The 26,248-nt window shown below is 36.6% G+C and overlaps 3 protein-coding genes across 8 annotated transcripts in view; 1 reads left to right on the forward strand and 2 right to left on the reverse strand.

Moving 5' to 3' along the window:
• Window positions 1-3,387: 3,387 nt before the first annotated feature.
• LOC115961633 lies at window positions 3,388-4,131 on the reverse strand. Its single transcript, XM_031080577.1, has one exon. It carries the CDS (start codon window positions 4,129-4,131, stop codon window positions 3,388-3,390), a length of 744 nt encoding a protein of 247 aa, XP_030936437.1.
• An 8,564-nt stretch (window positions 4,132-12,695) lies between these two features.
• Window positions 12,696-26,248, forward strand: part of LOC115959931 (F-box protein 7) — a 50,830-nt gene continuing 37,277 nt past the window's right edge. For 2 of the 6 annotated variants that reach the window (XM_031078606.1, XM_031078608.1), the window contains exons 1-3: window positions 12,696-13,256; window positions 13,986-14,072; window positions 14,185-14,297. In XM_031078606.1, the coding sequence (XP_030934466.1) occupies window positions 13,247-13,256; window positions 13,986-14,072; window positions 14,185-14,297 (210 nt within the window). In that variant the 5' untranslated portion in view covers window positions 12,696-13,246. Of the gene's footprint in view, window positions 13,257-13,985; window positions 14,073-14,184; window positions 14,298-14,561; window positions 14,679-14,769; window positions 14,867-15,186; window positions 15,261-16,304; window positions 16,359-16,459; window positions 16,562-16,739; window positions 16,799-18,081; window positions 18,293-18,423; window positions 18,517-18,674; window positions 19,084-26,248 lie in introns of those variants that run through there. The other 4 variants (XM_031078605.1, XM_031078607.1, XM_031078603.1 and 1 more) reach the window with 4 other exon arrangements.
• On the reverse strand, window positions 21,081-22,729 carry LOC115959933 (acetyltransferase At1g77540-like). Its single transcript, XM_031078610.1, has 2 exons — window positions 22,395-22,729; window positions 21,081-21,402 (listed from the first exon to the last, which is right to left on the reverse strand). The coding sequence occupies exons 1-2, from the start codon at window positions 22,668-22,670 to the stop codon at window positions 21,331-21,333; spliced, it is 348 nt and encodes a 115-aa protein (XP_030934470.1). The 5' UTR covers window positions 22,671-22,729; the 3' UTR covers window positions 21,081-21,330.

Raw genomic sequence — 26,248 nt, forward strand, 5'->3', positions numbered from 1 at the left:
CTCCAACATGACCCCCGTTGAATTATTGGCTTGGCTGCCAAAATACTCTTCCAAGTGAAAGAACTAGTGGGGGAATCGGAGGCTTCCAAAAAATGGCATCTAGGAAAATACCGTGCTTTTAGACACTTAAAGAGCAGAGACTCTTGATCTTGCAACAGTCTCCAACCTTGCTTTGCAAGCATAGCCAAATTAAATTGACGCAAGTCCTTGAACCCCATTCCTCCCTCCGATTTTGGTCTAGTTAACTTATCCCAACTCAACCAATGAATCTTCCTCTCATTTCCAATTTGCCCCCACCAAAACCGAGCACACAGAGCTTGAAGTTCTTCGCACAATTTAACTGGCAACTGAAAGACTCCCATAGTATAAGTTGGTATAGATTGAACCACTGCTTTGATCAGTATTTCCTTTCCTGCTCGTGATAAATTTTGCCCTTTCCACCCTTGAAACTTTTTCCACACTCTATCTTTTAAAAAAGAAAAAGTATGATATTTTTTCCGTCCCACTAAGGTCGGTAAACCCAAGTAAGATTCAAATTTGACCACTTCACTTACCCCCAACAATGCCTTGATCAAGTCTCTAATCTGAGGAGAGGTATTACTGCTAAAAAAGACTGATGACTTATCCATGTTAATACATTGACCTGAGGCTTCAGCATACAACTTCAAGATCTCTAAGACTGCCTTTGTCTCCTTATCAGTGGCTCGGCAAAATAAGAGAGAATCATCAGCAAAAAGGAGGTGTGAAATACGGGGAGCTTGCCTGCAAATGGAAACACCCTGAATATTCCCTTCTAGTTCTGCTTTTGCAAAAGAGAAGTAAAACCTTCTGCACACAACAAAAATAGATATGGTGATAGAGGGTCTCCTTGACGGATTCCTCTAGAAGGGTGAATCATGCCAAAAGGTTTACCATTAATCAAGACTGAGAAAGAGGGTGATGTAACACAGCTCATTACCCTATCCACCCAGTCACCAGAAAATCCCAGCTTTAGCATGATCCTTTTTAGGAAGTCCCATTCGACCCTGTCATAAGCTTTGCTGATATCAAGCTTCATGGCAAGTGTTCCAGTTTTGCCTTTTTTACGACCATGCATCGTATGAAGAGCTTCATAGGCCACAAGGACATTGTCTGTAATTAATCTTCCTGGCACAAAAGCGCTCTGAGTTAGAGAGATGATCTGAGGCAACACTTGTTTCAACCTGTTGGCTAACACCTTTGCAATAATTTTATAAATGACATTACAAAGGCTAATAGGCCTATAATCAGAAACTTTGACAGGATCTTTAATTTTTGGAATAAGCACAATGTAGGTATGATTCAAATCAGGGAGCAAATAACCAGAATTAAGGAATTCAAAAACAGCAGACACAACATTATCACCAACAATATGCCAAAACTTTTGGTAAAAAAGGGCATTCATACCATCAGGTCCAGGAGCCTTTGTGGGTCCCATTTGGAACACAGCCATTTTAACTTCATCTGCATTGAATTCTCTGGACAAGGTTTGTTGCATTTCAGTTGTCACCTTTTGTTGTACTGCCTCTAGACACTCCTCAATCCGGGTGCAGGAACCTGCAGAAAACATATTATTAAAATAGTCCACAGCCACCCCTGCCACTTCTTCTATGTTCTCACACCATTTTCCTTGTGGGTCCAGCAATCCCTTAATAAAGTTTCTTTGTCTTCTCTGAGAAGCTTTTGAGTGAAAAAATCTTGTGTTCTTATCACCATGTTTGATCCAGTTCACCCTAGACCGTTGAGCCCAATAAACTTCTTGCTTCCTCAACCATTCATCCAACTCCTTGCTTGCTTGAATAAAATCATTTTGGTGCTGTATAGATGATGGAGCAGACGTTAACCATTCAATCTGTTTCTGAAGAGCTTTAATCTCTTTCGTGCCAGGGTGGGTTTTAGATGCCCCCCAAGCCCTCAAATCCGAGCTACATCCTCTGATTTTTAACCTGACCGAGTCTAAAGCCGACTCACCACCAACATTGTTTTCCCATGCATCTTGGACCACCTTAGCACAGTCATCCCACAGTAGCCACGCCTCTTCAAATTTGAAACCACGTTCCCTTCTGGCGGTCCTTCTTTGAGTTACATGGTTTTGGAGAATCAACGGTAAGTGGTCAGAGGCATGCGATATTATATGCGTGACTATGGTTTCAAGAAATTTCAACTTCCATGCCTCATTAGCTATAGCTCTGTCTAACCGTTCCCTTGTGTTGGCAGCCCCAGGTCTCCTGTTATTCCATGTGTAAGGATATCCAATGAAACCTAAATCAGCAAGGTGACATAACTCCAAAGCTTCACGAAAAGCATCGATTTGTCTAGGTGGGGCTGGTCTGCAACTTAACTTTTCTGCCGAACTCAACATTTCGTTAAAGTCCCCGTTACACATCCAAGCACCATCAACATAAGAGCAGATATGAGAGAGAAGGGTCCAAGACTTGTAGCGATCTTTTACCTCTGGCCAGCCATAAAAACCAGTTAATAGCCATCTAAACCCATCACTCTCGGTCACCCATGCAGAAATTTGATGATCGGAAAATTTAAAAACATCCAAACTAATGTTTTCCTTCCAAAGCATTGCAAGTCCGCCCCCCATACCCGGTTTTTTTACTGCAAAACGGTTCTTGAGAGGTAACTCACTACACCACTGCTTAATGCCTTCAATATCAAGCCGAGTTTCCATGAGGAAACAAATGTCAGGAACTTGTTCCTTCACAATTTTGTGAAGACTACGAACTGTCCAAGGGTTCCCAAGCCCTTGGCAATTCCAACTCAGAATTTTCATTGCTCCCGGCAAGGGTGGTCCACCACCCCCGCCGATAAATAACCAGAATTTTCATCTTCGACGTCAACCTTGGAACGTTTTTGAGAGCCAACTTCCTTCTCTGTATTGCAATCCTCAAACAGAGCATCTCCCAGTCCTCTCTTGCCCGTTGTGGGCTTTAAAGTGTTATGCAATATTTTTGAAGGCCCAACGTCCATCCTGACCATTCTAGTCCACGTACACTTTGGTTTATTGGGCTTTTGCTCCGTATGGCCCAACATTGGGTTGACTGTGCTTGGTATATCGTTTGAACCTGCATTTAAATTTGTAAACAAATCTCCACCCAGCGGTAATGACGTAACGAGCATGTCCTCATTAAAATTTTGAGCTGCGTCATCCGCCGAGATTTGCTCCGGAAAATCTGGTATATTCCTTCCAATCCCGAGATTTCCGTTATTCGAATTTCGGCCTTCCATGGACGTTTCTGCACTGGTCATCGTCTTCGCTGCGTCCTGTACCTCACTTCTCTCCTTATCTTGATCATCAAAACTACCTGTTGTTGCGGCTCTAGGTGAGCTGTCTTTGCTTCGACGTGGTGAGGATTTACTTCAGCCACTGTCTGCTTTCAGCCAATCTCCGTATTGGTAATCAATAGATTTTTCCATCTTCGACGCTGAAAAGTGCGCCGGACAGTGATGGATATCGTGACCGAGAAACCCACAGTAATGGCAGAACAATGGCATCCTTTCGTACTTATACGTGACCCAATGGCGCTTGCCGTATGAACCTTGCAAAAAACCACCTCTCCTCAGCGGTTTGGATATAGGTAGAGCCACCCAAACTCTCAAGAAAAAATTTTGTTCATCCATACGCCGACGACGCTCCACATCCTCCACTGTTCCCATCTTATTTCCCACCTCCCTCGCCACGCTTGGAGACATCATGTTGAAAGGCACCCCCCAAATTTGGACCCACAAAGATGCGTGTTCTAAGACCACATTGTTTGCACTCATGCCTGACTTCCACCGAGTGAGCATCAAAAGCTGGTTGTCGAAAGTCCATGGCCCTCCCCTCAATATCCGTTCAAGATCGTACTCTGACTGAAACTTAAATTGAAACAGATTGTTTCCCACCTCAGAGATCTGCAACTCCTTGTCAAGCCCCCACGCTCTACGCAACGTGTTTTTTGCCGCCTTCCTATTAAAGGGCTTGCACGTTAAAAATTTCCCTATCAAGCTCAAAACACAACTATCAATTTCATCCATCCTTCCCTCATCAGAGACTTGAATCTCCTCTGCCTCTTCATTCGTTAACTTCAGACTACCCATGCTTACAATAACATCTTCAGCCATAGTCTCCGCTATACTCCCTTAGTAACACAGAAAGAATTGGTGGCAATTGAAAAGATTAGAAAAGGATTGAAAGATTTGGAAGAGTTTGAGAAGGGAAAGCCCCTTGGAGTAAACCAGGGGAGGCAAGGCTCGTTTCCACGAGAGAGAGAGCTCCTACAGGAGGAGAGGGAAAGATTCAAAACTTACGTAAAGAAATAAAAATAGAGGAAAATATCAAAGTAAAGTTTTAAGTAACAAAAAAGCAACCGAATGTGGGAGAGTTCCTTCTTTTCCTTTTTTTATTTTTATTTTTTTTTTATTTTTATTTTTATGAGAAGAATGTGGGAGAGCAGGACCGGCTCAACCTAGGATGCAACTAAGGCCGTTCATTGCCTAAGGCCCCAAGTGAGAGAAGGCTCCAACTATGGGTGAAAGAAGGCCCACGCATTGCTTAAAAATCCAAAATACTAACCGGAAAAAAAAAATATATATATATATATATATATTAATATACGAATTCTTTCAAAAAAATCCCAAAAATAAAATTTAGAAGAAAAATTTACACTAATAATTATCTTGTCTACGTGTTAAATTAAACACCAAAATTTAGCCAATGCATGAAAATCTCTCTCTCTCTCTCTCACAGTAGCCGTGCACTTTGTCTTTGTTTGACTCTTTCTTTCCGATGCTTGGAATTCCTTTCTATGCCTATGAATTTAGACTAGTCCCGCACACACTAAAAGATAGAACAATCTCATGACTCTCTCCAAAACTCCAAAATTAAAATTTATCACCTGAAATATTCTCCCTCAATTAACCAAAGTTGTTGTTAGCTCTATCCTGTCATCTCTCCCTGAATCGGTTGGTAGTTAGAGCCATTCAGGTCCCCTCCCCTTCAAACTCGACAGTCTCTTGAACATGTGAAATAAAAGTCTTTACTTTTTCAAAATTCTTCTATCTTTCTTGGCCAGCTTGGCCTTCTTTTTTTAAGTTTCTAATTTTCTCTATACTGGTGAGTTTAAGTACTTGGTAACTGGGTCTGGTTAGTTTGATATTTGATAAAGGAGATGAATGAAAAGGCTTTGCATTTTCTATGGTGTCATACTGTACGACACATCCCAGATTTATCTTGTCTTTTCTTTTTCTTTTTTCTTTTTTTTCTTTTTTTAACCTGTGTACACTTATTATTTGCTTTCATTTAGATTTTTTAATTGTATTTCGCCGCAAACTTCTTTGCTTTAGTTTACCTTTTCTTAATTGTTTTTAGTTTTACATTTTCTTAGAAGTGCTCTTTTTTTTTTTTTTTGGGTAAAATAGAAGTGCTCATTTTATTTGTTTGATTAGAACTAATTATCATTTTTTTGCAGGTTGAGAGCGTTAGATGATCTATTGATAAGTGTCCGGGGCGAAAAAGTTTCATTTCCGACAAATAAGATTTATGTTGGGTTGGGGGGTCTAAACCAAAACTCAACGATGGGCTTGATGTACGGTCCAAAGGCTATTGGTGAAAATCCAAGGAATCTACTATATTTTATGCCTTGGGCCTAGATTGGGACTAACAAAAGTAGCCCACAAACAATTTTTACAGTGGACACATCAGCATGGTTAAAAAACATATTGTAAGAAATAACCCAACAGTAAAGTGTTTCTGCAGAAAATGGCTCAGCAGTAAAGTGTCCCGCAGTAAAAGAGATAAAACAGGATAAACTTCTAGCTGTTAGCTATTTCACAGATTAAGGGAAATATCTACACTTTCAAACTCATCATCTATTAGCTCTAAAGAAGAATCTTCTAATACAACAATATGAGAGAAAAATTCTATAATAACAGTTACATCATAACCATTAATAGTAGATGAATAAGTAAATATCGTGAGTTCCATTATGACAAATAATGAGGAAAACTTAGTGTGAGATGAAGGGAGAGAGAGAGATCCTAGCTAGCACAGCAAGATCATTATGGTGTCAAGGCATGCTCATGAATATATAGTGAGTAATGAGTAGAGAAAGTCATTTGTGAGTAGTATGAGTAATAAGTGAGAGTGTATAGTAAAACTGCTGGAGCTTTCTGCTGAGGGTAGATGAGTGTATATGAATAGAGTTATGAGAAGTGTTTTTGAGCTAGGAGCTGGGGACTTAGTTTCTAGGCTTGGAAACTAAGAACTCAGTAACTTTTTTCAGAACTTAGAGGAGGCTCAAGCAAAGAGGTTGAGAAAAAGTCTTCCCTTATGTATGTTTTAGTGTATCTTGGTCTCCTTAGTGTGTTGTTTTAGCATTAATGGAGAGTTCCATTTATATCTGGGTTTTTAGGGGGTGATTAGCAAATGATCTTTGCTAAATCTTTCCTAATCCTCAAAAAATTCTTAGAGAATCGTTCTTGGGATTTTAGCTAATATTGGTAAGCTCAGTTTTTAGAAGGTTGTTGCTGTTTTGGGTAATAACAGCTGGGATTCGAACTTAGTATTGAATGCTGATTGACCTTGACTGATGGGATTAAAGCATGCTTAAGGCTAATGATCTTGGTTATGCTGTAACTAGAATCAGAGCTCCCTAGGGTAGATTAGATCACCCCAAGCCAGGTGTCAACCTTGGAGCCCTTGCTGGGAACTCTGCTGGGATCCCCTTAGTGCCTTCCAAATCACATTTCCCTAAGTTTCCCAATTTGGGGTTTATGTGATTGGTCCATGAACCAGATAATACACATTTTTAGTATGAAAATGAGCTGATTTCATGTTGCTTCAGGAGCTTTAATGGCCTGATCATGGCTGCTCTTGATTTTTGACTAGCTGGGTTGGAGAAGAAAGAAGGGACAGTTAGTTGAAGCTTCCCAGTTTTCTATCACATCCATCTCAGCTTTATGTCACATGAGAAATGGTGGGATTTTAGCTTGTGAAGGAAGGATTCAATCCTTGAGGGACACGTGTCCTCTTTTGATCTGATTTAGACAAGTTTGGACTTGATGGGAAAGGGCTCTAGCTGTTCAATTGTACTGGATTTCGGTTGGTCAGCTCACGTGACCTTTTGCTGCTGGCATTTGTGTGTGAGCTGGGCTGGTCCAGCTGGGCTTTGTAGTTAAGCCTCCTTGGGCTTGGTTGTCTCTACAAAATGAATAGTTTTGCCATGGGTGATATTCATGGATTTTTATAAATCTTGTAAGAGAGGTATTTCTTGAGGGATGAATATTTATATTTCCCATGAGTGTGGGATTTGGTATATGTAAAACAAGTGTCAAAATAATATTTGCATTTTGTAAATATGTGCCAAAATAGCATTTGGGTTTTGAGTGTAAAGTAATTGTTTTTGCCAAAATAGTGTTTTGGGTTTTGTGAAATAGTTGCCAAAATAGACTTTGGGCCTTTGTAGGAATAGTTGCTAACATAGATTTGGGCTTTTGTAGGAATAGTTGCCAAATTCTTATTTGGGCTTTATGAAAATAGTGCCAAATTATTATTTGGGCTTTTAGAGATAGTTGCCAAATTAGTATTTGGGTTTTGCAAGATAAGAGCATCCACACCAGCTCTTCTATAAATGTGTAAAATACACATTTTGACCATTTTTACACATTTTGAACCAAAAAACACACTACATCAGTCCATTTAAAATCGTGTAAACTCATCTAAAATTTTCAACAAGCTACAGTACCCGTGTAAATTTACACGAGCACTGTAGCCCGTTTATCCCTTAAAATAATATTATTTGTACAGTATAATAAAAACCTCATTTTCGCTCTTTTTTCTCTCTCTCCTCTCACTGAGCACACCAACGCCTTTCTCAGGTCTCAGCTTCCCTCTCCCTCTTGAGTTCTTCCTCTCATATTACAGTCTGAATTCTTTTGCTCATTCTCATCACCACGAGAAATAATAATGTGATCAGTTTGTGAGTTTTGCAGTTCCGTGAGGAGGGTTGATCAATTGACAGACGGAATCTTCTATATTGACAGACTTTGGGGTTGATTTCTCTAAAAAAGGTATGGGTTTTTCTCATTGAGATTTTAGGGTTTTTTGGTTTCAATCAAGATTCTTGGGAGTTTCTCTAAGCTAATTTTTTTGGGGGTTTCTTGTTTCAAATTTTTTCTATCATCAAGCCACACGATCACTGATCATCGAACCACGCCGATCAAATCATCAAACGAAGGCCTCTCTGTTCATCAAACCATGTCGATCAAATCATCAAATCATTAGTGGGTTTCGGGTTGGGTGGGTGATGATGGCTTGACTGGGTTTCAGGTTTGGTGGGTGATGAATGGGTTTGGGATTGAGTGAGTTGGTTTTTCTTGATGGTGCTGGTTGTGGAAGATCGGTGAATCCATGGCCAGATTTTGTGGAAGGGTGGCTAGCTGGGTGTGGGTGTGGACGGAGAAGACGAGGTGATGAGTTTGTGCCAGAGAGGAGAGGGAATAAAATAATAAAAAATGTAAAAAGAATGAATATTTTATTAAATAAATGTGTAGAATAGATAAATTGATGTGGTTGTTTTGTAAAAGTGAATGTGTAAAATAGAAAAAGTAGGTTTTTTCTTGCAAAATAGACAGAAAATTTGCACGAGCTGATGTGGTTGCTCTAAGCGCCAAATTAATATTTGGGCTTTGTAAAATAGGTGCAAAATTAGCATTTGGGCTTCATGAGTAGTTGCCAAAAATAATATTTGGGCTTTTGTAAATAGGTGCCAAATCAGTATTTGAGCTTTTGTAAATAGTTTGAGATTTTGTAAAAATATTGTCGTGTAGCAACGGACTTAGTAAGGGTGCCGTGTAGCAACAGGCTTTGTAATAGTGCCGTGTAGTAACGGGCTTTAGGGTACCGCGTAGCAACGGGTTTTAGGGTGCCGTGTAGTAACGGGCTTTGTAAGAGTGTCGTATAGCAACGGGCTTTGTAAGATTGCCGTGTAGCAACAAGTTTTAGGGTGCCGTGTAGCAACGGACTTTTTTTGGATTTTCCCACAAGGTAAATGCTTTTGCACTTTTTATAGAGATGGTGTAATTTTGTGGCCCAATATGGTGAGTATTTTTGTGAAAACCCAAGTTGGATAATATGTAGGCTATAATGGGTAATATTTGTGAGAGGGCCCAAGACAATTTATGGGCTTTGTGTATAGAGTATTTGTGAAGGCCCAATAACATGGAGAATACTTGGGCAATATATATGGGTAATATTTATGTGGGTTTTAAAATAATGTGTGGGCTTATGTGGGTACTTTGTGAGTGGGCTAATGAAATTAAGGCCCAAAAATTTGTACCTCAACAATAAGTAAAGCTTCAATAGTGTCTTTTTATAAATTAGGTTTTACTATTCTACTCTGTAAATATTATTTTATCTTTTTCTATCTTTTAATAAAAAATTATTTTTTATTTTATGTATTATTTTTAAATATTTATTTGTATATGAAAATTTATAAAAATAAAACATAAAAAACTTAATTAAATGTCAAAAGGATCTCTAGATAAATTTGTTATTAGATAAACAATGCATGAAAATCTTACAAATGATTTAAAAAAATTAATAGATAAGATCCCATTTAAAATTGTCTCTTTAGGCCCCAAAATTCATTGAGCCGGTCCTGTGGGAGAGTTCTTGAATTTTCTTTGGAAGTTGAAATTGATATTGATAGTGCATAGAAAAACAGTAGGTTAAATGCTCCGGGCTTCAATGGACTATTGGTTGCTTAAAAGGCCTGAAAAGAAAAAGAATACAAGATCAAAGGTGACCGAGGTGAACCGGCCAAGAACCCTCCGATGCTTAAGTTAGTTTTCTCTTTAGAACTCAAGAATCCCAACTTTTGGAGTGATGAAAACTTACCTTTATTTGATATAGATGAGTCCTTTTATAGTGAGTTTTGGAGTGGTTACTTGTTTAATAACTTCCTCAACGTGGATGGAAGTTAGAATGTTCAGACTTAACTTCCATTACTGCTATGGAAGTTGGAAGGTTCAAACTTATCTTTTACAACTGCTATTAGAAGTTAAGAATTTAGTGGGAAGTTAGAGCGATGAATAGAGATTTTGCTTATATTTCAGAATAGTGGAACGTGGTCCGAATTATAAGTTCTTAAACATAAATTTACTCTGATAATTTCTAAATGTTGGGAGGTTGTCCAGGTGCTTCCATGCTGGACGACCTTCTTACACTGGGGCGACCTTCTCGTGTTGGGACAACATTTCTGGACTTGGACGACACTATGGACGAATGGGAGATAATCCAATTTTTGGTTCACCATTAGATATCATAATCAACTCTCTTAGAGATGAGAGTGCTTCTCTAGCCTTCTTTGGTCATTGGATACATGATGTGAAGTTGTTTGCAGGTGCCTTTGGAAAAATTAGCTATTTTCATGTTTATTAATAAAGTAACTATGTAGGTCATAACCTTGTTATATATGCAATCCATGTCACAAGTTTATCAGTGTGAATGGAGGATGTCTTTCCACACCTTATAGTTGTAATTCAAGCCAACTTGACTCCTTTCTATTAATAAAATTTACAACTTTCTTCTCAAAAAAAAAAAAAAAAAGAAGTCTCTAAAAAAGAGAATATTATTTTTATCTTCTAAAAGTGAAAAGAGGGAAAAAAAATCTCAAATTCTTCATGTAATAATTTATTCTCATTTATAAAACTTTGTGTTCAAAAGAATAAAACTTGAGAATAATTACATGATAACATAAATTTAAGTAATATTTGGTGTCCATGTAACTATAAAAAATATTTTCATTCACAAGTAGAATTTTGACTTTGAAAAAAAAGTGATTAATTTATACAAAAAATAACTATAACAAATCAATCAAAAATAATGAATATGCTATATTTTTGTGGAATGTACGTGCATACATGTGTCAATAAATTTTGTATTTGAAGTTAAATCCAAGCTTTAGGGGTGTTCAACCAACCCGCCAACATTTCAGGGGATGATGGGTTGGCTCAGGTTGCCATTTTTTTTTTTTTTTTTTTTTTTTTTTGGTGCTTCAGGTTGGGTCTATTTTGAGTCAGTAAATTCATCCAATTTGACTTACCTATATTTAATATATATTGCATATATATATATATATATATATTATATTATATTTTTTGTTAATTAATACTTTGCCCCTCTTCCTGATATAAAACATAAACTCTAACCTATTAAGTGATTTTCTCATTTCAGAAGATGGTAGGAGCCAACAAATAGTTGTATTATTGCTGCTATTCTATTTTGTTTCTCAACTGAGTTGAAATAAAACTATTTTTGATATTTTATTATTGATTCTCATTGGAATTAATTATTTGTGTTGGTTTGATAATTTGTGTATGGTGCCATGCTTGGAATTTTTAGAAGATAGCTGGGCAGCAAACACTTGGAATGTTGTTGTTGTTCTAATGCTCATATTATTTATTTTTTTTATTTGTATTTTTTACCATCCAACCTGTGAGTCCAATCCTATCCAACTTGACTCATGTGAGTTGATTTGGACCCTTGTGATGGGTTGAGTTGAATTTTTTCCAATCCAACCATGATAGATTAAATTGAAAACGTCCCTCAACCCCATTTATGCACACTCCTCCTTACCTTTGCCATTGGACTCTTTAAAGTTTTTTTTTTTTTTTTGAAATAAATACAACATGCTGCTAACTCCGTAGCTCGAACCCTTTTCCCCTAGACCCCAATTACTTTATCAATTTTTTGATCTCAAGTACGTGGTGTTGTTCACAAATATTATCAATTTTTTACATGAGCCTAGCTTTAATAAATAAATTACTGTACCTTTTTAGTGTTGAATAAAAAAGTGTACTCTATTTTTATCCTTAAAAAAACAAAAAAAACAAAAATGAAAGGTTCAAATAAAAACAAAAAGTTTATTTAGTCGAATTTTTTTTTTTTAAATAACTATAAAATCCAAACTATTTTATTAGTTAGCCAAGGTTTGAAACTATTTTGGTATCTAACAAATCAAGTCCCTGGGACTCAATTTTGGTGTATAAATCGAGTATATTGCACTCGATTTTCCATTGCACCAGCAGCTGAGTTGGACAAACTGTCCACGTAGGCCAGAAATCGAGCCCAAAGAACTCACTTTTCCTTCATGCAAATCGAGCCCAAAGGACTCGGTTTAGTTTAATGAAAAACCGAGCCTTCTGAACTCGATTTTAGTTTAGCCCAAACCACTCAAAACATCACTCAAACTTACACGAATTTTTTTCTTGTTCTTCCGTTCCTTTTTTCTCCAAATGCCGTCCCACATCTCCACTTCCAAGCCCTAAAAACCCATGAACAAATCAAATCCAAAACAAATCAAACCCACTCTCCAACATGTTCTTCTCCTCCACTGGAGCGGTAGTGAGAAACCACACGTCTGATCCGATTTCCATTGCCTGAAGCTTTCGCCGCCTGGGTTTGGTTAGAATCGGCACCTAGGTTGTTGGGTTTTTGCATTGTTGCTTCTTTCTTCCACTAGAGTGGCGGCAAGAAACCATGTCCGATCTAATTTCCATCGCCTAAAGCTTTTGCCGCCTGGGTTTGGTCAAAATCGGCGTTTGGGTTGTTGGGTTTGCATAATTGTTTCTTTCTTCTTCATTGTTCATCTTTGCATTTTGATCTCTGGCATCTCTCTATCTCTGCGTTACTAAATCGAGTCCATAGGGCTTGGTTTCCATGAATGAAAACCGAGTCCAGTAGACTCGATTTCCAGAACTCGAGTCCACTATACTCGATTTCAATGCCTCCTACGTGGACGTCCACCTCAGCTGCTGGCGCAACAGGCAACCGTACATAATAGCCCAAAATCGACACTAACATGCTCGAATTGTTAGATAGCAAAATTGTTTCAAAAGTTTGCTAACTAACAAAATAGTTTGCCTTTTTTAGTTATTTATGAAAAAATGCCTACTTAGTCGGACCAAACAAGCAAGACAAGCAAACCACGTCTTAGCCGTCAAATTCATAATTTTACTGAGTCTGCTGACAATCTACGCATCTAAAAGCCTCAGAATGGGACCACCAGTGGACAGTTTCCTTCCTTGTAGTCGGTCTTCGGTAACTATAAACGGTATAATAGCGTAGCGTAGTTTCTCGTCCAATTTTCCTGTGTCATTTTCATCCCAATTTTCCCGAGAAAATTGAGGGGCCTAAGCTTCCATTGTCTCAGAGGAAAAACCCATTTATCCATTCTCAATGGCTTCAGGTATTATGGTTTTTCACTAAAATTATTCTAATTTTCCATTCGATTAGACTGATTTTATTATCAAATTCCTGAAGCTTAGTACTTGACAATTCACTGAAATTTTGCGTGAAATTTTGTGGTATATTCGTTATGCCCATTTGCTAAATTGTTATATTTTATTTGAATTTTGTGATTTTACGTTATGGGTATTTGTTGTATATTCGCATCACATGTACTACAGTTGTTATCTGGTTGTTTCGAAGATATACTGATATGAAATTTATTGTAGCATGCGATTAGGTTCTGAGAAATATGAAAATAAATAAAATTTAGAATCTTTGTGTTTCATTTCGTTTCAATTTTAATTAGAATCACACACCTGTCTCTCCAACTCACCTCAATTGAGTCAAGTAGTTGCAGTAAAAGCACATTTTAGTTTGAATTTTGGTTTACTCAACTCCCATAGAATGGAAAATATAAAATAAAAAGTGCTCCGTCCATGACATTTACACAACAAATCCTAAGTGGTAAGTTGTTATTTGTTCTAATTTAAACCCACCACTGAAATTACTGTTTGCCCACCAATAACAATTAGTAACAACCTACTACTTAAGATTTGTTGTGAAAATATTGTGAACATAGCATTTCTCATTTAAATTCAAATATGTATTTTGGTTTGAATGAGAATTGAAGTCAAAAGGCCTGTCTTTCTTGGTTATATAAATCTCTATTGGTTATAATGCATTGCAGATTTTGCGTTATCAGTTCCTCCTGAACTTGAAACAGCTTTGCGGTTGAAGACGGTTCAGTACTTTGTAACAAAAAGGCCTTGGCTTGGTAATCTCCAATCACTCTATTTGCTATTAACATATGCTATCACCGTGATCTAAATTCGCACTTTGGATTTTAGGTTTTATGAGTTCTTATTGTTTCAGGTTTTATGTTTCAGATCTCTATGGAATTAATGTTAGGCCTGTTGCACCATTCGGAAGTGTTAGTAGCAAACCATATGTTGAGTCAGCATTACTACATCGCTGTTTGCCCGATGAACTTCTCTTTGAGGTATTGTATGTTTGGTCAGGATGCTATAAACCTTGGCCATGACCATATATTTTAAGAGAACCTAATTGCTATGATAAATATTTTCATTATTTGTTATCTATTCATTATCTTCTGATTGGTAGCTTAGTGATGGTGGGAAAAGAAAAGAACCCTAACCTTATTTTTGGACTTTGCATACAAATAGAGGCACCATAGAGGAGAAATTCAAAAGATAAAATTATTTTTACATTTTTTTTTTTTAAATCTAATGGATTTTAAACATAGGTCTTTGCAAGAATGACTCCACATGACTTAGGAAGGGCATCTTGTGTTTGTCGGAAATGGAGGTACACAATTCGTAACCCTGTGTTTTGGCGCAATGCATGCTTGAAGGCTTGGCAGGTAAATTTGGTGTCTATTATGAAATATGAACCATTTCTCATTTCATTGTATGTAATAATTAAAGCTTAAAACTGGGACCTCTTTTGTGAAGCTCTCTGGAGTGGTGGAAAATTATAAAATTTTGCAGTCAAAATATGAGGGTTCATGGAGGAAAATGTGGCTTTTAAGACCAAGGGTCCGTACAGATGGTAAGATATGCTTACATAAATTTTCTTCATTTAATTATGAGCATTTTTAATTTCTGTACCTCATATCGTTTGATGCTGTTGATCTCCCAGCTTGATAATTAGTCCAGTCTGTCCAGAAAAGTTTATGATGTTAAAGATTTGCTCAACTCTGCCCTCTGGACATAAAGAGAATATACTCTATTCTTTTCTTATTGCCTTATATTTTTGCAATGCTCATAAACAAAACTTGGGTGCCATTCTTTTATTATTATTGTTCCATTTTTCTTTAACTCTTGGGCTTTCTGAAGAGCATTTGAAGTTAAAACTTGTTCATATTTCAGGTATTTATGTGAGTAGGAATACCTATATTCGTGCCGGAGTTGCAGAGTGGAAGGTCAACAATCCAGTCCATTTGGTATATTTCTGTTCTATTTACCTTATCCATGTTATATTCTTTTATAATTCTTTAAAAGGTTTGTTCTTTTACAAGGTGCAAGTTGGTTCATGTATAATACGGACAAGATATCAAGAAAGCCGAAAACCCCCATTTGACATGCTTCTTCAAATTACTTCACTTTCCTTGAAACATTCTCTAGATTTAAGATATGATTGGTGCAATGGTGATTCCATTTTTTTAGAACTCTCATATATCAGTCCTTTTTTATAAATAAATCTATACCCATCAATACTACATACCTTCTAGTTATGAGAGGATAACTGGATTGGAGAATGATAAGATTGGTAAAATCATGCTTTTTGGCAGTGTAGTGTGAAACTATGCCAATGATCTCTCTCTTTTCATTTGTAATTTCCATTATTTCTAATTCTTTAGGCTATATATGTATACATCCTGTGTACATGAGATAGTTCCTCTTATCAATAATTACTTTTCAATATATATTTGTGGGTCAGGATCTAATTACACTTGGTATAAATCTTTGTACATTTTACACCATTCAATGTTTAATATTTTAAAAATTCCACCATTGTATTACTCTACTTTGACATTCTCTTTGTCAAGGGACATATTTGGGCATTTCGCTTGGCCCAAATGTGAATAACAAGAGTACCTGGTGTAAAGTTTGGGAAGGATTTTTCATTCTCTTCAAATATAGAGTTATACACACTGGGCCCAAATGTGAATAACTAGAGTAAATGGAAAAGATTGGTGAGGATCTTACATTCTCTGAAATGGAGAGAGATCCATTATGGACTTCATCGGCTCCATTATTCAATGTATTGCACCCCATCATATACAAGTTAGAAATGATGAGATATGGAACATGCTAATTGTGGGAACCAAGTCACAACAATAATTGCCTAAAAGATTTTCACTTTTGGCTGATTATGGAAGAAGCAAGAATTGAATAGGAATATAAAAGCTGCTTTGACCTCTTTTTGTTATGCAATTGTATCATTTTCTTTTCTGCTAATCCTTCTGTATATTTCTGCTTTGTAGGTATGCTATTTCCGTTACATGAGATTTTTTCCATCTGGCAGATTTCTCTACAAGGTTATAATCCTCCTAACTCACTTGATCCATTGAAATGGTGGAAAAGAAGTTTTGTTTTTTATAGCTAACTGCTACCATTTTCTTTAATCTGCAATGGTTAGAATTCTTCACAAAAGGTCAAAGATGTGGCAAAATGCATGAACTTTCGAGCATCTTCAACTGACTGTGTTTATAAAGGCCATTACACATTGTCTGATAACCAGGTTAGGTTCAATTTTTTGCAAATTCCCAAGCATCTAAATTCATATCCTTTTGAATATTCTTGTTTTTCTATTAATTATGCTAATTGGTTGGAAGCCTGCTTTCCAACTACATTTTATTATCTTCTTCAAGTGCTTAATAGGCATGTTGGAGGTATTTATGGCTCCTCTTTCATTGCAGGTTGAAGCTGCTGTTTTGTATCCTGGCTTGCGTCCTACTGTGTTAAGAATCCGCTTAAGGTATAGCAATTATTGCCTATAATTTTGTTTAACATTTTTATTTCTACAGAAGAAGAAGAAGAATATTACTGTTTCTGGAACCTTTTTACAAATGAAAGAATGACTTAGAGAAATGAACAATTAGCAAACTTTTTATGGTGTTTCTTCTCAAAGCTTGTTGACAGCAATTAGACAACTCATTCTTGCCTGTTCTTCTTTTTCTTCTTCTAAATGAGTTGAAAACTGTGTCTCATAAAGAATGGACTTAAATGGAGATAATAAAAACTTCTACGCATATTTTTTTGTATTTAATACGTGCATATAGATTACGATATTATTATCATTTCTGATAGATGAGATGGTAAATGCTACCTCCTAGCTGTACATATTGATCTTTGGTGGGCATTAGTACCAACCAGCATTATCCTAATATTATAATGTGAAAGTGTTTGTTACGCCATAATTGTGAATTGTCAAGGGAAGCCAGTCAGCTTGGGCAGCATCCACTCATTGTTACTAAGATGCACTGTTAAATGGAACTTTTGCCAATGAGCTCTTGCTCAACTGGCAGTACTAGGTCTGTGCAACCATCCACCCAAACCGCCCAACCTGCTTTGCTCCGCACCATCTCGCATGGATATAATATTTATTTCTGGGTTGGGCAGACTTAAAAGTGGCTGATTGGGTTGGGTGGCGGGTTGAGTTTTTTTAATCCGCCAAGACCCGACCCAACCCATCTATTTATATATTAATCTTTTGTTAGTTTTTATCTCATATCAAATTTAAGTTTTTTCTTTTTATCAGTTACTCCACAATTTACACATGTTAATATGGAAAATGTGATATTTTTCTGACATATTCGTAAGCATACATAATGGCATGGATTTGCTTAATAGATTTTTATATTTTTATATTAGTAAGTGGACACTTCCTATGACTTCCTTTAATGTTTTATACTTCTGTTGCAAGTCCTTCAATGGTTTATAGGATTTAGAAGACATACTTTTTAAATTTATTCGTAAATGGTAAAATAAAACTTGACGTTTAGTATACAACACAAAACTAAAAACTAACCCACCCAATCTGCCAAGTTGAAACCCAAATTTTCAACCAACCCACCATTTTTGTTGGTTGGTGGGTCAATGGTGGTTCGAAATTTTTTTAACCTACCAATGACAGATTGGTTAAATTTTTTTCCTTCAATCCGTACTGTGCAGTCTCCTACCTACTTTGTTAAACGGAACCTTTACTTGCAAGTTTTTTATTTTTTTATTTTTATTTTGGTTATCTGCTTTCTTGTATAGGTTAAGAGGCACAACTGTTGGGGCTAACAATCGGATGGATCTACTCTCACTTGTTACTAGTGGCGTGAATGATAGTGAGATTAATGACCCTGATGAGGACATCCTTGGGGTGGTTGAAGGGTGGCAGGATGATGAATCACACAACCCAGATGTGCCTGCAGTCTCACACCGGAGGGGCATGATGCCTTTTGTCTTTGTTCCATTTCATGAGGTACATGTTTCTTCCACTTTTCCCTTTGAATTCAGAAGCATTAAAAGCTCTCCAAACTCCTTCCCACAATGGATGCATCATACATGCACACTTCTTATTGGTGATTTGTTTTAATTACTTTTTGCATACAGCAGCTCAACAAAAACAATCAAGATGCTTTGCTGGAATTAATTTCTCCTAAATGAAGATCTATTGTATTTTTTTTTTTTTTTGGCCAAGTAAATGAAGATATCTAGTTCATTCCTTAGTTGTCAGAGTTTATCTGCAGACCCCTAAGATGTGCAGCATTAAAGCTAAAGACCAAGAAAAAGAAGTTTTTGTCATAGTAGTGTTTTGTTCTATATTTTTTTAATGTTTGGCATTTGTTGTGTCCTTGGTATAGGTGGAAACTACAGTTCTGAATCTGCCTGTGGAGAAGATGGATTATTTTGTCCCTGGTTGATTCATCAAAAGACTGAGGATCTTCCTTCTGTAAATAAATAATTCAACCTAGGCATTTTAGATCACATGGTTTTCCTGTATTTTGTGTATAAATAGCAATGGAGTCAAGAAGCAACTTGATACATGTCATTTTACTGCTGTGTGCTGGCAATGGTGGACTTGTCTGGATTCTTTTCACTTAATATGGCATAGGTTTCAGTGTGTTCAACTTCAATCCTGTTTCCTCCGGTGTTTTTGTTGTGTGAGGGCATCATATGTATTAAGTGACAACTTGAATATTGAACTCAGAAACTGTAATCCGTTATGACTGTTTTTGGATTTAAATGTTACGTAAGTGATTATTAATTTTAGTGCTTGCATATTTATTTTATTTATTTGAAAATGATAACTAGCAAAATGGTAGCAGCTATTTGTAAAAAGAAAGGTGGGGGAAAAGGAAATCAGTGAATGTGAATAAAGTAGAACGTAGCCCTTGTCCTATATTTGAAAAAAGTACTCAATGTTCAAAGTTCTCACTTCTGCAAGGTGTAGGAGAAGTGATTGATAGGTAATCTTATTCCTAATTGTTTGTTTGATAGGTTGATTCCCGACTCGCACTATGATGAAAGTTTCCCCTAATTTGAACATGTTTTTGGCACCGAAACTAAGGAATATCCACAGCATACTCTACTGTGTGATCCAAGAATCAGTCTCGTTCCGGTTTCAGTTATTCATACATATACCACAGCCTCGAGCCCGAGACCTCACATATGACGTCCTTTTCCTTCACATTTTCCGCTTTCATCTTCCATGTCATTCTGCACCGCGTTGCAGATATTGTGATAATAAATAGAACCGCTAACCATTCTATTTGGTAAGGTCAGATGGTGTGGGAAGCTTTGGGCAATTAGTCTAATGTATTCCGACCAAGTAAGGCAGATAGCTTTACGAGGAATAAGATGTTATATTGATGAGGAGAAATCAATGAGGAGATGTTAATCAAGTGAAGGGAGATTCGATAACCTTTTAATAATTGTTGAATGCATCATTGCTTCCTTCTTAATAAACAAAGTGAATATTGAGCCAATTACACACCCCACCCCCTCTTGGTTTTTATTTTTTTATTTTTTTTTTATTATTATTATTTTTAATTTAAATATCGTTTCCAGATTTAACATAGTATTAGCTAAGTTCAAGTTTTAAAGATAAGTTGACTTGAACCATTAACATTTGCCATTAGTAAACCACCACCTTTTTTTAATTATTCGATAGATATAATAAGGGAAGAGGACTTGAACTCTGAACATTTTCATTGGAAACACTAAATAATGTCATTTGAGTTACTTGTACGTAACTATTAAATATGAAGAAATGTTACTATTCCACCAAAAAAATCTTCTTTTAGTTCAAAATTATCTGTACAATAAAGTGCTAGGTAGTTGTAACCATAGTTTTGAAAATCAGACCGAACTGGCCAGTCCAATCAGTTCAATTAGGAAATGGGCACCAGTCTGGTCTAGTAAAAAACCCCAAAACTGTTGAAAACCAACCAAACCAATCAAAAATCGGGTTAAACTGGGAACTAGAGGCAAAACTAGTTTTTGCCCCGATCTGGTTTTTAAAACCATGGTTGTAACTATAAAGGTCCTTCAATATTGAAATTTCTTGTTAGGTAAGTATTGACCTATATGAGAGGAGTAACAATCTAGGCATTGTCTTAGATAGAGACTAAATGACAAAAATATTCAATATTTACCACCAAAAAAAAAAAAAAATACTAGTTATTGGGTAAAAATCCATATACTTCTAATGTCTAGGACAAAAATAACACATTGGGTTGAACTCTTCTTTGGTGTCAAGATAATAGCTATGAATAGTCATTGACTCTCGAGAAAGGATAGAAGCATGAGACCTATTATGAGACATACATTTCATTATATATATATATCTATATATATATATATATCATTCATTTGCTCGCGCGCGCGCTGCCGGGGGGGGGGGGGGGTGTGTGTTGGGTGAATGATGAATCTAGCTAGATAAGTCATAAGAGTATGTATCATTGGATGTTGAAAACAGCCCTTTTCAGACATTTGTTCGACATTTGTTCAGAAATAAAATGTTCCAAACGTTACTGAAAGTTCTTGCCCCATTGGACTTTTTTTTTTTTTTTTTGGGGGGGGGGGGGGGGGTGGGTGTGTGGGGTTACCTAGACAATTATAGCTCAACACAGTGGCACAATAGATGAAGCCTACCTACTTAACAGAACTGGGTTCTTATTGAGGGACCTAAACAAGGGATTCCTTCCCTTCATGTAGAGCTAGTATATTTCTCATTCAAAAAAAAAAAAAAAAAAAAAAACGTTTCATCGCTCATCAAAGACATTACCTTGACCAAGTAAAGATAAATACTTATTAGTCAAATTACAACCACAAGGCATAGATAGAGACGATTACACCATCTGCAGACACAGCTTAAAATATGACGTCTTCAGGCTGCAAATGAAAAAAGAAAAAACCCCATTTAAGATGAGAAGAGCGGAAGCAAAAGAACCTCCACTTAGGTTTTACAAATGTCTTCCTCCATTACAGTATTACTTGCTGATGAGCCTAACTTATTTATATATTGGACTTGAGATCCTCCGAATACAAAAGAGAATTCCAAGTTGGATTCTTTGGAAGAAAAGTGTCCTGCCAGTAAATAAAACATGCGTAAACTCATAGCACAGCCTAGAAAATACCATCCAAGTGAAGACTAGCCAGTAATTCTTGGTGCAAAGGAATTTTGAGAGTAACATAAGCAAATTACCGGGAATCATTTTTTATATATCATGATCAAGGGGTATTATCCAAAATGATCGAGCTTAAAATGAATCAGGAATACTATCAACAACCATGTAGCACAATCAAAGAAGTAAATATGATATCCAATGACAAGTTGACAACATATAAAGGAATATTTTCAATTATCCTGATAATCAAGGATTATGTGGTTTAAAATTGTGTTTGTCAATCCTAAGATTTCAAGTATAGCCACCACCCAAAGACAGCAGTTGCAAACTAATCAGGTTCTTCTCTACACATCTTCATTTGAACAAAATATGAAAAGGAACACATACAACCCCAACCATACAATCTTTAACAACCATAAAGTTTATTCTTCTACATTTTACAATTTCACAAATAAGCCCCACCGAACCACCTTAAAGCCATCTTCTCTTTGATTAATCACCCATTAGCCTTTGTGCAATGCAATGCTACGAATGAATCATTTATAAATAAAAATTGGATGACACCAAATTGTAGTATGCCAAAAGGATGAACCTAAAATGATAAACAGCTTTTTTCTTTCCTCAGTTCAGGGTTTTTGCGGTTTTGTTTAGGTTTGTACCATGAATTATAACTGAAACATCAGTATCCCAATCACTATAGAACTAATAAGAGTTATCAGAATCCTTTGGATAAGCAGAATTGTACCCAAAATCAAAAGAATACCCTTTTTTTTAATCTCATAATTTTCAATCCTAGAATTATCCAAAAAAAAGAAAAGAGAAACCCAGTGAAACCCAACAAATCAATTGCAATTAAACCCAGTGAAACAATCAAATTGAAACCAAGTATTGAAAAAGAAAAACTCAATCACAGAGCAAAAGGGTATTGATAAGGGTCGGTGTGGGACTCACAGAGACGTAAGAACAGGTGGGTATGACTGATAAGGAATGAGATTTGGCGTGGTTGAAGGCAGCAACGCAGAGATGAGAAGCCAAGCCTAAGCCTCTCTTGGAAGATGGTACGAAGGTGTGGACTATGTCCATCACTTTCCCATTATCTCTCATCACGTACTCTATGTACGCTTTCTTGTCTTCAGTCTCGAACCTGTGCTGGGTTTCGTTCCACGCGATTTTTGGAACCTCTGCACCACCGCTTCCTGTTCCCGAAATGGTTGTGCTTGCCATCATCTCTGTTTCTGCGTGTGTTTGGAGTTTTTTTTTACGGAACTGCCAATAGCCAATACTTACATATGATCATTGCAATACACACTGACAGGATACTGCTCTATAATCTTTTTTTTTTATTTTAAGAAAATGACACTTGTATGCAATGCATGTAACTCGCCTAATCTTTTTTTATTTTAAGACAATGACTAATATCACAAAAATTAACTACATAATTGGTTGTAATCTAAAACTACAATTTTATTCAATAAAATAAACATCATTACATATTTTGAAAATCTAATCGTTGAATTGCATGTTCTTTACGCTCTTAATACAAATATCAAATTTTGTGTCAATCACATATTATTTACTATATAGTCTATAAATTTATATTTTATGCATAATTTTAAACTACAAAATTTTGCAATTTAAATAACTTATTGATGATATAGCTATTAATCTTTAATTTTCTAGAAATTTTGCAAGTATGGAGGATATAAGAAGAAGATGTAATCTAATGGTGGATTTGTCAAAATTCATCTTCAATAAAAAAATATTGAATAAGGTTATAACCTAAGGTTACAACCTATTTTGTAGCTAAATTTTATCTTTTTTTTATTGATAGTTTGAGCCAAGACTACAATTTTGTTTGAAGCCAAATTTTGTCTTTCTTTTTATTTTATTTTTAAGGGTAGTCACTGAAATGTAAGACTTTTGGCTATAATGTCTAATCAATCTTGATATCAGAGTATTAACATTAGCTGTTCTAAAAATGCTAATGTTATCGATTATTCTAAAAAAATGTCACTTTAATACACCAAAAAGTTACTTTATTATTTTAACATACTATTTTACCATACACATTATATCACATTTTCTATTTTACCATTACAACACATTGTTGATGCCCATTTTTGACAAAGGGCCCAACAATAGAGAAGATGAGAAAAGGAAAACGGTAAAGGAATAAGCAAACAAGCCCAGTAGGCTGAAATGACAAGATTGATGGCCAGTAGGCCCACAAGAATAAAAAGAGGTAAAGAAAGAGTAAATGGGCCGAGGAAACCCAATGAATGAAGTAGTAAGCCCATGAGAATAATAAGAGGTAAAGAGGAAGTAAATGGGCTAGAGAAACCCAGGAAATGAATTAGTAAACTCATTGGGTTGGCTTAAAGGCCAATAAGCCCGAAAGTAATAAGAGGTAAAGATGTGGTAATTGGGTCGAGAAAGCCCAAAGAATCTAGCAAAAAGCCCATGAAAGTAAAAGAGGTGAAGAAGAAGAAGTAAATGAGCTGAGAAAGCTCGAGGAATGAAGTAGTGAAATGGGCTGGCACAGTAATAATGTTGGCCAACAAAGCCCAAAAGAGGTAAAGATGTGGAAAATGGGCCAAGGATGCTCTGAGCAAAAGATTGATGAAGAAATGGACTGGTACGGCAAGAGCATTAGCCCACAAGCCCACGGGGTAACAAGAAATAAAAAGAGAGATAAAGTTATAGTAGGCATGATGAAGTGATATGGCAGGATTAGCTGTCAAAAGGCCCACGGTCATAGGAAAGGAAAGCATGGGCTCGGCAGGAAGATGAAGGCTTTTGTCCAAGCAACATCCAGTCCAAGAAGGAGTAAAAGGCAGAGAATACAAGCCCAAAAGCCCACGCATCCTTCACGCCATAAAAGATAAACACCAACTAGCATGCACAACAGAATCAAACAAACACGAAGGCAGCAAAAATGGTGTGAAGGTCAGAAAGAAACAAATTCAGATGGAGTGGAGCATGCACAAAGGGCCAAGGAACCACTTACTTGTACCTAACCAATACATGGGAGGTGGGCCACGGGTCAAGGCTTTCAAATGGTGTGGTTTAGCGGTGAGGAGAAAAAGGGGGTCTACTTTAGGGTTCCCGCTCAAGCTTCTTTGGGAGAGATGTTTTGCTAGGATGACATCTCACCCAAAAGAGGTAAGTATGGGCTGGAACCACTTGATGCATGCCATAGAGGTAGGTAATGAAGAGGTTTAATCCTTATCCGGACGTGTGAAGTGAAAAACAGAGAGAAGTAAGAAACAAGACAAGTAATTTTGTCTAGGAATGGAGAGTGGTGCAACCAACACACTCTGAACAATGGTAGTGACTAAGCAGTTGGCAAGCCAGTGGGCAATCTTGGAAGAATACCCATAAGGAGCCAAAAGCAATTAATAGGCAAAAATGGTAAATCCCACCACGGTAAATAGTATAAAAAGGGGTAGTTGTGAACAGTGAAAGGGAGGAGGAATGGAAGGAAAGGGAGGTAGAAAGAAAAAGAAAAAGAAAAAAGAGAGAACGCATAAAAAAACCAGAGGAATACAAGCTGTAGGAATAGATGCATGCATCAATGGACCACATTTTTCTCTTCCTCTTGATAGACCCACTCTCTGAGAGATTGAGAATCGAAACTTAATCCATTTAGGTCCTTTTTTCCAAAGTGCATAACTTTTATGGCAGAAGCCTTCCTTGTGGTTACTTACGTTGGAGATTGGTTCCTTCTTCAATTCGCTTCTGCTGAAAAGCTAAGCCTACTTTTTCCTAGCAAACAAGTTTTCTTTTTGCTATTTATGCTTATTGGGTGATTAGTTTACTGTTTAGTTATTAAGTTGTTTGCTGTAGCGTTATTTCCTTTTTTTGTGTTATTCTACTATAACTTTATTAGTTACCTTCCTTATTGGTGTTAGTATTATTCATTTTGTTTAGTATTTTAGTTATTCTGTCATACTGTATTCCTGCTATAACATCTGTAACAGTTATTCCTGCCATGCCCATACCATTTGCCTAGCCCGTGGTGCTCCTGCCAAAATGAGTCTATATTAGGATGACCCGACTTGCGCACAAGCTAGCCTAAAGTGTAGTCCCATTTAGGCCAGTCCCAGCTCTCTTACCTCAGACCTACGAAACATAGTGCAGCAGGAGGGATCGAAGCCCAACAACATAAAAGGCCCACCACACACACTAAAATATCATTTTAAAAAAACCCACTATTATGTTAAAAAAAAAAAAAAAAAAAAAAAACCCCAGCCACCACCCCCACAACCTAACATAACCGCAAAAAATGCAAACCCACCGCCAAAATTAACCCATCCACCACTAGCCACTATAAAACTAACACAAAATCAACCAACCACCAAAAACCCAAAATTAGATCAACCCAAATAACCATTGCCAAACACTTGTACCCATAGCCAAACACCCACACCCACTAGCAAACAACCCATAACCACAAAAACACCAACCACCACCAAGACAAAGAAGTCAAGGGAGGCAAAGAGGTTTAGATCCAAGAAATTAGCAGTGGACTATCTAGTGTTTGGTGGATTAGGAGTAGTGGTGGTAGCAATGGAGCTAAGCAAACAAACAAAGACTAAATCAACACAAAACCTACTTTCAATTCCTTTAAGAAAAATTACTTTATTGTTTACTTTCTCATGATGGGTACATCATAGTCCAAAAACCAGAGCTTTATATATATAATTCATTTATATCATTTGGATCTTAGAATTATGAGTGAAGCAAGTTATTGCTTGAGAGAGAGAGAGAGAGAGAGAGAGAGAGAGAAGTTTGAAAGTGGAAGA

Source organism: Quercus lobata, chromosome 9 (assembly GCF_001633185.2).
Source record: "Quercus lobata isolate SW786 chromosome 9, ValleyOak3.0 Primary Assembly, whole genome shotgun sequence".
In the NCBI taxonomy this organism is placed as follows: Eukaryota; Viridiplantae; Streptophyta; class Magnoliopsida; order Fagales; family Fagaceae; genus Quercus; species Quercus lobata.